Source organism: Balaenoptera acutorostrata, chromosome 17 (genome assembly GCF_949987535.1).
Source record: "Balaenoptera acutorostrata chromosome 17, mBalAcu1.1, whole genome shotgun sequence".
Lineage (NCBI taxonomy): Eukaryota > Metazoa > Chordata > Mammalia > Artiodactyla > Balaenopteridae > Balaenoptera > Balaenoptera acutorostrata.
The window spans coordinates 1049957-1063392 of NC_080080.1; the positions used below are offsets into that span (position 1 = coordinate 1049957).

Here is a 13436-nt window from a genome sequence, read left to right on the forward strand (position 1 = left end):
CCTCCGTACAAGGCCTGCCTGCTTTGCTTCTCCCCCAGCTCCAGGCTGGGGCTCATCTGGCCTGGGGAGGTGCAGGAGGTGGTTGTGGAACACTGGGTGGGGGTCGAGGGCTGCTCTCCTGCGCTCTCCGCCTGTCTTGGCTCTGGGATCCTCCAGGGTTGTGGCTGGGAGCCTGGCGGGGAGGAGGAGGGGGCTGGGGTGGGGGGGATGGGCGGGCAGCAGCCTTCTGACGGCTGCTGAGGTTGGTTAGGTGAGAAAGCGAAGTGGGCTGCCTCCAGGGGCTGAGTCCATGTTGCTGGGATCTGGGTGGGCAGGGGTGGGGAGGTGAGCCACTCGCTGGGGGAACCTGTTAGGAGCTGTCTGTTCTTTGTCTCTGCAGCCTTCCTGGGGACAAGAAGAGCAGCCCCCCACCTGCTGCCACGACCAAGAGCCAGTTCAGCCTGCGGCGGAGGCAGGCCCTCCGGGGGAAGAGCAGCCCCGTGCTGAAGAAGACGCCCAACAAGGGCCTGATGCAGGTCAGCAGGCACCGGCTGTGCTGCCTGCCTCCTAGCCGGGCCCACCTCCCCACCAAGGAAGGTATGCCCAGGAGGGGGGGCTCCCTGGGCCTGTGCTGGCTCTGCTCCCTGTTGGGACCCACCTTCGCCGTCCACCTTGCATTGTTGGGCCCTGGCCCAGGAGTGCTCAGCCTGGCGGGCAGTGGGTGGCCTGGGCTAGTGAGTGGAGGAGGAGAAGAACCGGGGTACCGTGCCCTGCGCTCTGGGTGGGGAGATGCTGCCAGGCAGGCACGTGGTGGTCTTTGCAGCGCGTCCCTCCGTGTATGTGCAGCCGAGTCCTTCTTGGCAGGAGGAGCGGGAAGGTAGATGAGAGGGTGGCAGCCACGCAGCCCTGAAGGGGGAGGAGACATGGCTTGTGCCGCCCAGGGCCTCTCCCTCCTTTCCTCGCTGCCTGGGCCGCAGGTCTACCCCTCCCCTCCCTGCTGGCTGCTGCCTTTTCTTCGGGAAGCCTGAGCTGGCCTGGGAGGGGTCGGCTTTGCCCTCTTATTGAGTCCCTGGAGTCCAGGAACAGGATGGGGAGCGCTGTGGGCGTGACCCCCGCAGGAGGCCAGCTCCCCACTGCCGCGACGGCGGTGCTCTGGGGAGGCTGCAGAGCCAGGCTTCATCTGGGTGCCTGGTCCTGAGGTGGCCCCTCTGAGCTGCGGGGCGAACGTGCGGCAGCGGCTTCTAGACTGACCCGCGTGAGAGCTGGAGGTGACAGGGTCTGGGGCCCGGCAGGCTCGGTGCCGCGCGCTCCGGCCGGGGCCTTGTGCTCTAACAGCCGTGCTACGCTTGGTGCCTGGGGAACCCAGCTGAGGGCGTGGTCCTTGGCCTGGCCAGGAGGCTGTGAAGAAGGCTTCTGGAGGAGCTGGTGCCTGGGCCGTGCTGAGCATCTGCGCGGAGCCGGCCGTGGGAGGGGGAGCCGTGGGGTCCCAGGCAGAGGGTCGAGCCGGGCAGCGAGAGGGCTGTGGGGAAGTGAGGCTGGAGGGTGCCGGCCTCCCACCCATCCTCCTTCGGCCGTATCCCGTGCGCCATGGCAAGTGTGGATGTCATGCCAGGTGACAGAGCTGAGGGAGCCCCGTTAGCGGCCCCTGGTTGCTGCGAGGTGGCTGGACTGGGGGTTGGGCCTTGGCTGCAGGACGGGCTGGGAGTGAAGAGGTTGAAGGTGACCAGCGGTCAGGCTGCCGCGGGTTGACTGGAAAGGACGAGTTGAGGGTGCCCCTCGCTTCGAGAGACTGGTGGCGGGGGGGCCCCCAGGGAGCTTGAGGGCAGGTGAGGGGTCAGGTGGCCTCTTGGGGCAGCTGGGAGAGAGGCCAGGAGGTGGTGTCTGTGGACATCTGGGCCTCTGTGGGGACTCATGGCCCCTGTTCAGATCCTCTCTGTCATGGCGTTGTCTTAGCCGGCTGAGATGTCGGGTGTGCAGAGAAGTTGCAGACAGATCTGTCCCCACAGATGAGGTGTCACACGGGATGGCAGCGTGCAGGCCGTGATGGTGCTCAGGGCCGGCTGTGGGAGGTGGGCGGTCCAGGTGCTGGGGGTCCAGGAGACCCAAGGCAGGGGTGGTCCCTCCTGCCCTCTGGTGCCTGCATCCGAGCTGGCCAGCTGCTGAGACGTCCCCTTCGTGACTTGCCACTAGCAGGGTGTGTCGGGGCGACGGAGAGGGGGTGGCCAGGTAGGGCCCTTTGTGGAGGTAGTATTTCAGCGAGGCTTGACTGACGGATGTGGTTGGAGGTGGCTTGGGGGAGGAGTGTCCCAGCCGGGGCAGCGTGCTGGGGAGGCCCTAAGGCCCTGTCCTGCCTTCTCGGGCCCTTCCTGACAACAGAGCTCTTGGGGGATCTGGTGGGCATCTGCTGGGCGTCGGGCCCCCTTGCTGGACCTGGAAGCAGGTGTGTGTGTAGAGCACCTGCTGGGCAGGTGTTGAGTATGGCATGGTTGTGGCAGACAGGGCCCCGGGCCTCTTGGCGCCCTTCCTGCCGCCCAGGGGTGCTGAGTCCTGATGCAGGTACGCGCACTGGCCTTGACTCTGTCCCTGCCAGGCCTGTGCTGCCCCTGCCTCCAAGGAGCCTGGTCTGGGGGTCGACAGGCCCAAGGCAGGCTGCTGCTGGCCCGTGCCATGGGCAACCCAGGGAAGGAGCGCCACGCGGTCGAGGAGGTCCTCCTGTCTTGTGGGCTGAGGACCCACGGACAGAGGGGCCCTCTGCAGACGGGTGGGCAGCGGTAGCACCGGGAACTCTCCTCGCAGAGCCAAGCTTTCCCACCAGCCGGCCAGGTGGTCCTGGGTGCCCTCTCTCCCGGCTCCAGGCCGGAGGGCTCTGGTGCGGCTTGGGGGCCGGGGTGAGGGCTGCCCCAGGCACGGGAACAGCCTGGCAGCAGCCTTGCTGCAGGAACCACTGGCCAAGGGGCGGCTGGGGAGCTGGAGAGCTGGGTAGGGGCCTGTGGGCAGCGTCCCAGGGCCATGGGCCAGAGATGTTCTGGGATGCTCACCCGGTCGCGGGGTGGACAGAGGGGTGAGGGGCTGGCGGGGGCACAGACGCTGCGCCTGCTGATTCGATAACCAGGCCAGGTGGGAGAGGAGGTGGCTTGTGTCCTCCCTGGAGTTGCACCTGCACTTGTGAATAGCCTGGCCCCTTTGTAGGCCCAGAGCAGAGTGGGGTGCAGGCTGGGGACGGTGGCGGCTGCCGCCTGCTGGCAGGGCAGCCGTGGTACTCGGTGGGAGGGTGAGAAAGGCTGCAGGCACCGCTGGGTGTGGGGCTGTCAGGTGGGGACTGCGGCTCCTGCCAAGAAGGCTGCCACAGTCCCTGCCTTCACACTCCTCTCCACTAGGAGGCAGATGAATCAGCTCATAGTTATAGGCAGTGTGATAACCACGCACAGAATGCCCTGCGGGAGAGGTGGAGGCAGAGGAGGGAGAGGGTCCTGTCGGGGGAAGGGCTTGCAGAAGGCCTCCCCTCACTCAGCCCCTTGTCCACCCCCCCACGCATCCTCTGTCCTCCACCCCCTCACCCCCTCCCCATCTCCTGCACGTCTGTGCAGGGCAGTGTGCTGTCTCCTGGGGTGTGTGTGTGCTGGGGCCGTGCTGCATCAGTGGACACAAACTGCCCCTCGGGTGCTTGTAAACAGGCTGAAAAGTTGCTTTCAGGGGGAATTCCTTGTCGGTCAAGTGGTTAGGACTCAGCGCTTCTACTGCTGGGGGCCCGGCTTCAGTCCCTGGTCGGGGAACTAAGATCCCACAGGGTGCACAGCGCGGCCAAAAAAAAAAAAGTTGCTTTCAGGTGGCAGAAGCACTCTGAGGAGAAGGAGACAGGCGGCAGTGTTGCAGGGAGCTGCGGGGAGGGTGGGCGGTGGGGGCGTCTCTGAGGAGCGCCATCTGAACCGAGCCCTGCGCGAGGAGAGGGGCGCGTGGACACACCTGTGCAGGCGAAGTCACAGGTAGGCTGAGCTTTGCCGGTTCCAGGAGCAGAGACTGGTCCTGTGTGGCCGGTGTCCTGGAGGGTGGGAGGGGCCGAGGCCAGAGGGCAGGCGGGACCAGTTGATGGGACAGGGTGCTGGGCCACAGCAAGGAAAAGGGGGTTCTGTTGGGAAGCCCCTGAGGGACAGTGGAGGCACCTGGGCCTGCATGGGTGTGCTCAGGGACACACGGCGGCCGCGTCGGGGCCCCAGGAGCGTCCAGCGGTCCCGGAGGGGCAGCAGCCAGGATGAGACTGTGGGTGAGGACTGAACTCCAGGCCGAGGGGTGAGGTCCTCATCCTCGAGACTTGATGGCCGGAAGTTCACGGGAGAGGCTTGCGCTGGCGGAGGCGAGTGTGCTGGGCAGGCATCGTGAGGCCGGGACAGGTGGAGGTCATTTCCCTGGGCTGACGGCTCCCCCAGCCCCCTTCTCTCGAAAGGCCTGCCTGGCTCCCCGCTTCCCAGCTCTGCCTGCCTGCCCTCCCTTGGTGGGCCCGAGCAGCTGTGTGTGTGTGTGTGTGCGTGCGTGCATGCGCGCTCTCCTGTCTCCTGGAAAGTGCAGACCCCACCTGGGGGCCGCTGGCAGGGCCTCCCTGGGAATGGGGGCAGAGGCTGCCTCTGCGTCTCCTTGCTTTGCGGCTTCTCTGCCCTGTTTCCCACACAGACTTCTCGTGCCAGATGCAGCCCTCCGCTTGGAGCGGTGTCAGACCTGACCCCTTTGGGACTCCCTCGCTGCTGAGGCCAGGAGGGCTGCGGAGGCGGAGAGGGAGAGGTGGGCTTCCCCACCTGGGGTCCCCACTTCAGGCCGGCTGTGCAGCCCCGTGGCCAGCAGAGGGCGCACTTGCCCCTCTTATTCCTCATCCACCTTTTTCTGGTAATTGATTGCCTAATTTCCTCTTTATGTGGAAGAAAGCAGATATCAAGTAATTTGCAGCAATAACCTGCTAATGCTGGGCCAGTATCGAAACTCCCCTGTTCATTTCAAGTGGCAGATAAAACACTAATACATAATTATCCTTGCAAATTGGATTGTTTTAAATAACCAAAAGGCTATGGCCAGGGGAAAGCGATCCCATCTCCCTTGAGTTACTACTGCAGTGTAATTGCCGCGTTCAGTCAATTTCCCTGGCATTAGAAATTCCATCACAATCAACATTAAGCTTTATTCATTGTGATGGCTAAGAGCCGGGCCATTTCTCCTCTTTTTCTTAACTGGCAAAATTAATCAGGGAAAAGATTTTAAACATTTGCCCGTGCGAAAGAGGTCAGCTCTGCCACTATATTGCTCAGCAGATAAGGGGGCTAATAAAAAGAAAATTGAATTACTAATGATCACCAGGAACAGAGTATATAAAACCTGGCAATCGCTGGTTCAGGAGAAGGGAGAATCAATTTTCTCGGGACAAGGTGTGCTCATTTTTTATTTTGGCTCATATTATCAGCAGTTTAATTTGAGGGCGCGTAAACAGGAGGAAACAGTTAGGGAATAATGAGCCCGAGGTGTACAGTGCCGCCGGATATATGCTGCACACAGTTTATTTGACACAGCAGATAATCGCTTTAATTGAATTCGAAACTGCAAGTTCAGCAGGCATGGGGCCTCGTGCCTTGGGGACCTGGCCTTACGAAGATTCCAGCCTGACTCCTCCTCCTGCTCTGCCCCCCGCCGGCCCTCTCTGGCCGAGCCCTCTGACCCTCCCGCCTAGTTCCCTGGGCCTAGAGTCAGACTTTGGCTGGGGGGTGGGGCAGGTGGTCCCTGGGGGTCCCCACGTGACACCCCTACCCCACCCCGTGCTCCCTGGGGGATAACCGCACCTTGGCTGTCAGAGGCCCCACTTGATCCGCCTCAGGGCCGACAGACCCCAGAGAAGGCAGCAGAGAAGAGAACCTTTCGTAGACCTCAAAAATGGTTTCCGATTGGCCACCCGTTCGATTGCGGAAGTTAGTCGTCACAGCCCGCGGTGTGGACGTGCGCTTTCCAGTGCAGACCTGGGGCTTCGGGGCCAGCACCGGGGCTCCTCTCCCCCGGCCACAGTGGGCGCAGCGCCATGACTGGGGCTGCCGTGAGGTGACAGGCTTCGTGTGTGCAGAGAGGGTGCTGCCTGGTCCACACCAACCCAGCACGACGCTTGCGGTGTTGGGGGCTGGCAGCCCACCCAGCACACTTGGCCCCAGGCTAGGGGGCTTCCTGGTAGCAACAGGCCATGCAATTCCTCCCAGTCACTTGGAGAGGTCTGCCGTCAGGTGCCAAGGAAAAGCCATGGGCGGGTGGGCGGGCAGTGGCGTTCTCGCCTCCCAGGGGTTGCCCAGGACAGTGCATGTGTGGCGACAGCCCACCCACCTCTCCTTCGCCTGCCTCTGCACAGACAAGTGGCCAGCGCGGTGGGTGGGGTGTGGGCCTGGCGGGTCGCGCAGGGCTGTGGTTGACAGGAAGCGCCCAGTGTTCACGGTGCCGTCAGATGTGGATCGGAGCGCTGCCGAGGCTTTCACTCAAGCCGGGCCTCACACAGCCGCCTGCCTCTGGCTCAGAGCTTGCCAGCATGTGGCGGGCGCTTCCCACACGTCCCTTAGTCTGCCATGCCAGCCACGCGGTCTGGAGGATCTGCTGTCACCTGTTTATGGATGCTGTGGGCCACTCATCCTGGGTCACCGGCAGAAAAGGTAGGTGTGGTCTTGGGCCCTGCCCGGTCTTCACCATGCAGCCCCCCGTCTCTGACCCCTGGCCATGGTGGCCAGTGAGACACTTCTCTGGCTGGGGTCACCCAGCGCTGGGACCACCTTGCCACCCTGGCCTGAGTGTGAGTGTCTGTTGGAAACTGACACCCATTCCCTGTGTCCAAGTTTCTCCAAGGAAGTAGTCAGGGAGTCCCTCCTTGTGTAAGCCCCTCTTTGGACCCCTCCTCTGGCCTCCCCCCCCACCCAGTACCCAGGCTCCTCACCAAGCCCCAGAGCAGGGCCCTGTGGGGGCTGGGGACCCCTCAGGTGCACAGTCCCTGGGTGGCCCCTCTGTGGGCTGACCGTGAGGGGACATCCTGGCGCTGCCTCCCCCCACTGCTTGGTCATTCGGGCTTGAAGGGCCCACCTTGGGGCTGTCCCCATGTCCCCGGGGCGCCTCCTGTGGAGGTCAGAGCAGGCCTTCAGCTGCCTGGGCACCAGAGCCTGTCTGTGGTGCTCAGTTTGTCCAGGGGAGTTTGCAGGGCTCCCCTTGAGCAGCACCAGCTCCGGGACTCGGGGTGTACCTACAGGGAGTCGCCCGCCGGCCGGCTTTCTGCTCCAGCAGCGCCTGGGTAGCCAAGGGAGTCTTAAAAGCGGTCCTCACTTAACCTCCTCTGTAGTCCTGTGGTTCCAGGTGCACCGGAAAACCCAGTTCCAGATTCTGCCCCAGTCTGCCCGCCCTGCCCCTCTCACCACGCCCCGCCCCTCGCCATGCCCCGCCCCTCTCACCACCCGCTCAGTGTCCCGCCCCACTCAATGCCCCGCCCATCTTACCGTGCCCCAAGCCTCTCCCAACAGGCCCCGCCTCCCCTCTGACCAGATGTGCCCAGTGGACAGGGGCAGGCGGTGGGCCAGGTACTGGCACGGCAGCATCACACTGCTTGGCGCTGGGCCGCCCGGGGCATGGGCTGTGCTGGCCTCAGGACTGCGGGAGGGTCAGCGGTCAGAGGGAGCAGAGCGAAGCCTTGCCCTGGGTCTCCACGTGCATCAGTAGTGTGTTTTCATCACCAGTGCCCACTGGGAGCACTGTGGGATGATCAGGAGCCAGGGCAGGTGGGAGGAAGGAGGCAGGCTTGCTGTGGCCCAGAGGGGTGGACGCAGGGCCGGGGCTAGGTGACTCCTGTGGTGTCCACGTCCTGTCCAGTGCCCTGGTCCTGGGTCCCGGTCCTGAGGTGTGGGCAAGCCCTGGTTATGAGCCTCCAGGCTGGTGCTGGCATTGCCTTGCTCTGTTCCCACAGCTGTGGAAGGGTCATCTCTTGGGGGTTTCTGGGCGGGTTGAGGGGACGGGGCAGGCTTGGCGGATCCTAGACTGGGAGGCTGCTGGTGTTCTTCTGGCTGCTGGAGTTTCCCGCCCTGGAGCGGTCTGTGACCCACCATCACTCACTGTTGTGCAGCTGGGTTGTTTAGCTTTGTTACGGCAGACGCTGTAAAGGGCGTGAGAGCAGTTCAGTCTGGAGCCCTGCTTTCCTAAGGGAAAATGAAAATGCTGAAGTAGACCCTGCAAAAGGCAGTCGCAGCGATCCTGAGCCTTGCATAAATTACCAGGCGTGTCGGAGGCCTCCAGTTCTACGTTCGTCATGGCCGTGCTAACTAATTATTCCACCAGAGCTGGCATGGGAGTGCGTGCATGTGCGTGCGCATTGCCTGTGTGGTGCCCGGCAGGCGTGGGGCCTCTAGGGGAGCTGTGACCTCCGCGGAGTCGGGCACCTGGTGACTCCGTGAGGCTGAAGCCCTGGGAGCCGCTCCTCACCCGGGAAGGAGGGGGGATGTTCTCACGATGGCAGAGCTTGCAGCCCTGGGGTCTCGTGGGCCAGGGTCCCCAGGTGTCTGACGAGTGTAGATGGTGTGCTGAGGGTGGCCCGCCCCCGTGTCCTGGCTGACCGAGTTAAGCCCAGCCTCTGTGCCAGCTGGGCCTGGCCTGGCCTGAGGGTCCCTCTCAACCGGGGGCTCTCAGAAGCCCGGCCGTCAGTGGGCGTGGGGTGCAGGGCGGAGTCTTCCTAGGGCTGCTTTGTCTCCCGGCCTCCCCCTCGGCCCTCAGTGCTCTCCCTGTGGCTGCCGCTGGCCCCTCAGGTGGTCTGTCCCACCTGCTCTCCTGGGCCCAGCCCCTTCCTCCCTTGGGGAGTGGGGGCCACCTGGTGACGGGGGTGTGGGAGCTCCTACCTGCTGGAGGTGGGCCATGGCCCTCCAGGTCCTGGATTGTGGCACCTTCTCTCCACAGCTTCAGGATGTTGCTGGGCGCCCCATCCAGACCCGGGTCCCACTTCTCCATGCTCCCACGGTCCCAGGCCAGGAGTCCGCCCCGGGCTACGTCACGGAGCACCCCCTCCCCTGCACACCTCGGCCTGGCCCTGTGCCAGTGCGGACAGTGACGCAGTGGCCTCCCTGCGGGACTCAGAGCTGGTCGTCTGGGCTGGAGCCGCTCTTCCTTGTCTCTCTCTTTGAGTGAAGCTGGGGCGCCGAGGTGGGCAGCTGGGCTTGGGCACAGAGAAGGCATCTCAGAAAGGAACTCCAAAAACATGTTTCCCCTGTGGAGCTCTCTTTAGCCGGGCTCTCCTTACTGCTTGCGTTTTAAAGGGGGAAGATGCCAGGTGGGGTGGGGGTTTGTGGTCTGCATCTGGCTCAGGTTGCCACCCCCATGCTGTGTGGTCCCCTCGGCTTGGGCAGGCAGGGCAGCAGGGGGAGGGGCTGCAGGGCCGCACTGACCCTGGGGCCGGCCCGGCTGTGTATGTCCTTGACTCTGGGCCGTGAGACAGTGCCCCAAGGGGCAGCACGTGGGGAGACAGGAAGTCGGGGAGCAGAGGCCGGGGCTGGGGGCTGCTGTCCAGGGTCGGAGCTGCCCACATGGCCAGTGGGCCTGAGCTTGGACGGAGCGCAACAGGACCAGATGGCTGGACAGTTGACCTTCAGGTTCTCTTTTTTTTGGAAATATGCAGGTGTAAGCTTGTAAATTCTCCCCTGAGCATAGCCTTAGCTGTCTTCTGCAAGTTAATTATTTTTGTGTTCCTCCGAAACTTTTTCTAATTTTCATTGTAATTTTTTCTTTGATCCAGGGTTATTCAGAAGGGATTGCTTCATTTCCGAACCCCTGGGGCTCTTGAGTTTCTTTGTAATGACCGCTCCCAGCTTCACTCCCCTGGGCGAGCTGTCTGCTGATTTCAGTCCTTGAAGTCTGCTCAGACTTGTCTTAAGGACCAGCTTAGGGTCCGTTTTGGTAAAGCTCTTGTGTGCACTTAGAGAGAATGATTCCATTTGGGGAGTTTGGGGCTCTGTAAGGTAAGTTATATTAATTGTGTTGTTCAGATCTTCTGTATACTTACTGATTTTGCGGGGCAGGGAGGGTGTCTGTTTTTTCCAGTCACAGAGAGAGAGTGTTAAGATCTTCCACTGCTTCCACTGTTCTCCAGTTGTCACTTTTGCATTAAGCATTTTGAGGTCATTTGACTGAGTGCAAACCACTTAGAATCGTTATATCTCCCCGGTGGATTGAATCTTTTACTGCTACGAAATGTCCTTTTTTATCTCCAGTAAAGCTTCTGGACTTAAAGTTTACTTTCTCTGAAGCAGGTAGAGCTAGGCCAGTTTCCTTTTAGTTAGTGTCACAAAATGTGTGTATATACACATGTGTACACACACACACACACACTCTATGCAAATGTATATATGTGTGACATGTGCAAACATGTTTACTTTCAGCTGTTATTATGTTTACATTTTTTTGTATCCAGCAAATAGTTGTTTTTTAAGTGCAATCTGAAATTGTCTTTATAAAAAAGGGTTTCGTCTGTTCACACTTAATGCAATTACTAGGGTATTTGGGTTTAAATCTACTGTCTTACTGTGTGCTTTTTCTTTGTTGCACCTGTTTTGTTTTTTTCGCTCCTTTTTTTTTCTTCTTTTGGATGTAGATTTTTTAATTCCATTTTCTCCTCAATTAAGCTTATTATACATTCTTTTATTCTTTTGGTGGCCTCCCCAGAGGTTATATTGTGCGTTCTTGACTCACTGTTATTGGTACTTAGAAATTACTGTCTGATCCCTCCCCAGACAATGTAAGAAGCTTGGAGTACTTAAACCCTATTTTCCTCTCTTCCATCAACTGTGGAGAACTGCCATGATTTTAATTCTCCATGTATTTTAGACCCTAGAAAACACTGTGTACAGTCAGCGTTGACTTAGACTATGTATTTATTCTCCCATTTCTCTTCATCCCTTCCGTGTCTTCTGTTTGAGAAACACCTCTTAATATATCCTGTAATATTGCAGGTGTGCTGGGGACCATTGCTCTCTATAGATGTTTATCTGAAAAATCTTTGTTCTTGCCTTACTCTCTGGAGAGCGATTTTGCCTGGGAAGCTGTGGGGCTTTCGGTGCTGGGGAGAGACCCTTCCCATCGCTAGCTGGTGTGGGCTTTTGGTGAAGTCAGCTGTCCTTCCCGGGCGGGTAGCATGGCTCTTCCTCCTCTGGCTGTGGGGCTTTCTCTGTCTCTGGTTTTTAGCAGGTGTGCTCTGGTGTGCTTCCTGTACATTTTACCTGTGCTGCTCAGGGTCTGTGGTGTCTCTTGAACCTGTGGCTTGATGGTTTTCATCACTTTTGGAGTCTCAGCCGTTCTGTCTTTAAGCATTGCTTCTGCTCCATTCCCACCTCTCTCCTTCTGGGACTTCAGCTGCATTTGTACTGAACCTTCTCACCATATCGTACATGTTTCCTGTGTTCTTCTCTCTGTCTTCTTTGTCTCCATGCTTAAATCTGGGTAGTTTCTTCTAACCTATTTTCTAGTTTAGTTATTGTCTTTTCAGCTTTGTATAATCTGCTACAAAATGCATCCGTTGAGGTCTTAGTTTTAGTGACTTTTAAATTCTAAAATTTCTATTAAAAGATAGTTACTAGTCTCTGCCAAAATTTGCAATCTTGTCTTTTTTTATTATTATTTATTTATTTATTTTTGGCTGTGTTGGGTCTTTGTTGCTGCGTGTGGGCTTTCTCTAGTTGTGGCGAGCAGGGGGGCTACTCTTCGTTGTGGTGCATGGGCTTCTCATTGTGGTGGCTTCTCTTGTAGCGGAGCATGGGCTCTAGGTGCGCGGGCTTCAGTAGTTGTGGCACGCAGGCTCAGTAGTTGTGGCTCGCGGGCTCTAGAGCGCAGGCTCAGTAGTTGCGGCACACGGGCTTAGTTGCTCCGCAGCATGTGGGATCTTCCCAGACCAGGGCTCGAACCCTTGTCCCCTGCATTGGCAGGTGGATTCTTAACCAGTGTGCCACCAGGGAAGTCCTGCAATCTTGTCTTTAAGGCCTTGAACATATTAATCTTGTTTAAAGTCCGTGTCTGACCACCCAGTTATCTGGATCCCTGTTCATTCCATTGCCTGTTTTTTTCCTTCTTAGTTTTGGGTCAAGTGTGATTTGCTTGTATGTATGGTTATTTTGTATTGAGTGGTGGACGTTGTGTATGGAATTCTGGAGCTAATTCAAGGCCGGATGATGTCATGTTCCCCCAGACAGGGTGCGTGGCCCCTGGGGGAGCAGACCTGCAGAGTCAGGGCAGTGTGGGCAGTGAGAGTGCCCAGGCACTTCCTGCCCAGGGAGGGCCCCGCGCTGGGGCGGGCTCACTGCGCCGGCAGGCTGGCCTGCAGAACAGGGCCTGTGCGGGAGAAGGGCGAGGGAGGGGCGGTGGGAGCCCGCTCAGCCCAGCCCTGCATCTAGAGGCCCGCTTGCCCACCTGTCCCCAGTGTGTGCTTGGTGGGGGAAGAAGGGCGGCTCCCTGCAGCCCCCAGCGACCTGTGTGCTGGAGACAGGGGGGCCTCACTGACCCGTGGCCTCTGAGAGGTAGAGGTCTCTGGGTGTGGGGTAGATGGGGCAGCCCGTGGGCCTCCTGCACGGTGGCCTTGCTCCTGTAGGCCTTGCCCCGCCTCTGCTCCAGGCCCTAGGAGGGACCTCTGGCAGCCCTGCCCGCTTCCCCATGCAGAGCCTGCTGTAGGGGCTGGGCAGGCCTGGGCACAGGCGGTGGAGGCCGGGTGAGGGGCCAGGGGTGCTGCCTGCCCAGGGGCGGGCGAGGAGTTGCAGTGGGGTTGCATGACAGCTGGGGTGGCGGTGCTTGTGTCAGTAGGGCCTTCGGTGACATCCAGGGAGAGCGTTGGGTTCTGAGGCGGCCACCGGCAGAGGGCCCTGGTGCACAGGCTGCCCGAGGGAGTGGGGCAGCCTGGTCTGGACAAGAGCTGACCGCCTCGGGGCACACCTCTCTGGGCCCGGGGCAGGCAGGCCGCCTGAGCTTCGAGAGGCCTCAGCCTGGGAGGGTGGGTGTCTCTCTGCCCCGCAGGGCAGGGCGTGCAGGCTGGGCCGGTGGGGCTCAGACGTCCCAGCAGCTCCCTCCCTGCTCCTGCAGCTCACGTGGGCTGGAGCTGCTGGCTTTGGGGAAGGAGCAGGACCTGGTGACACTTGGCTCCCAGCTCTGTTGTACCTGAGGCCGCGTCTCTCCTCTTGGGGTGGTGGGAAGGGTCGTGGGCAGGAAGGGCTTGCTGCCCCAGATCCGGCAGGCAGCGATGGTGCACTTGCTTGGAGCCCCCTCGGCTGTGTCCCCTTGCTCGCCCCCCGCCACCGTGTCCTCCTGGGAGCGTGTTGACACACAGGGAGCCCAGTCAGGATGGGCACCAAGGATGGGCCTCCCCCAGGCTCTGAGCTGAGACCCTCTGCTTCCCACCCTGCCGGGGCCCAGCTACTTGCTCTGCCGAGGGAGGCCACGAGGGCGGT

The 13436-nt window shown here is 60.4% G+C and overlaps 1 protein-coding gene across 2 annotated transcripts in view; it reads left to right on the plus strand.

Annotated features, from left to right (window-relative positions):
• The window catches only part of ZC3H3 (zinc finger CCCH-type containing 3), a 90384-nt gene that overhangs the window by 3737 nt on the left and 73211 nt on the right, over window positions 1–13436 (plus strand). For both annotated transcript variants that reach the window (XM_057532337.1, XM_057532338.1), the window contains exon 3: window positions 380–576. In XM_057532337.1, the coding sequence (XP_057388320.1) occupies window positions 380–576 (197 nt within the window). The remainder of the gene's footprint in view (window positions 1–379; window positions 577–13436) is intronic.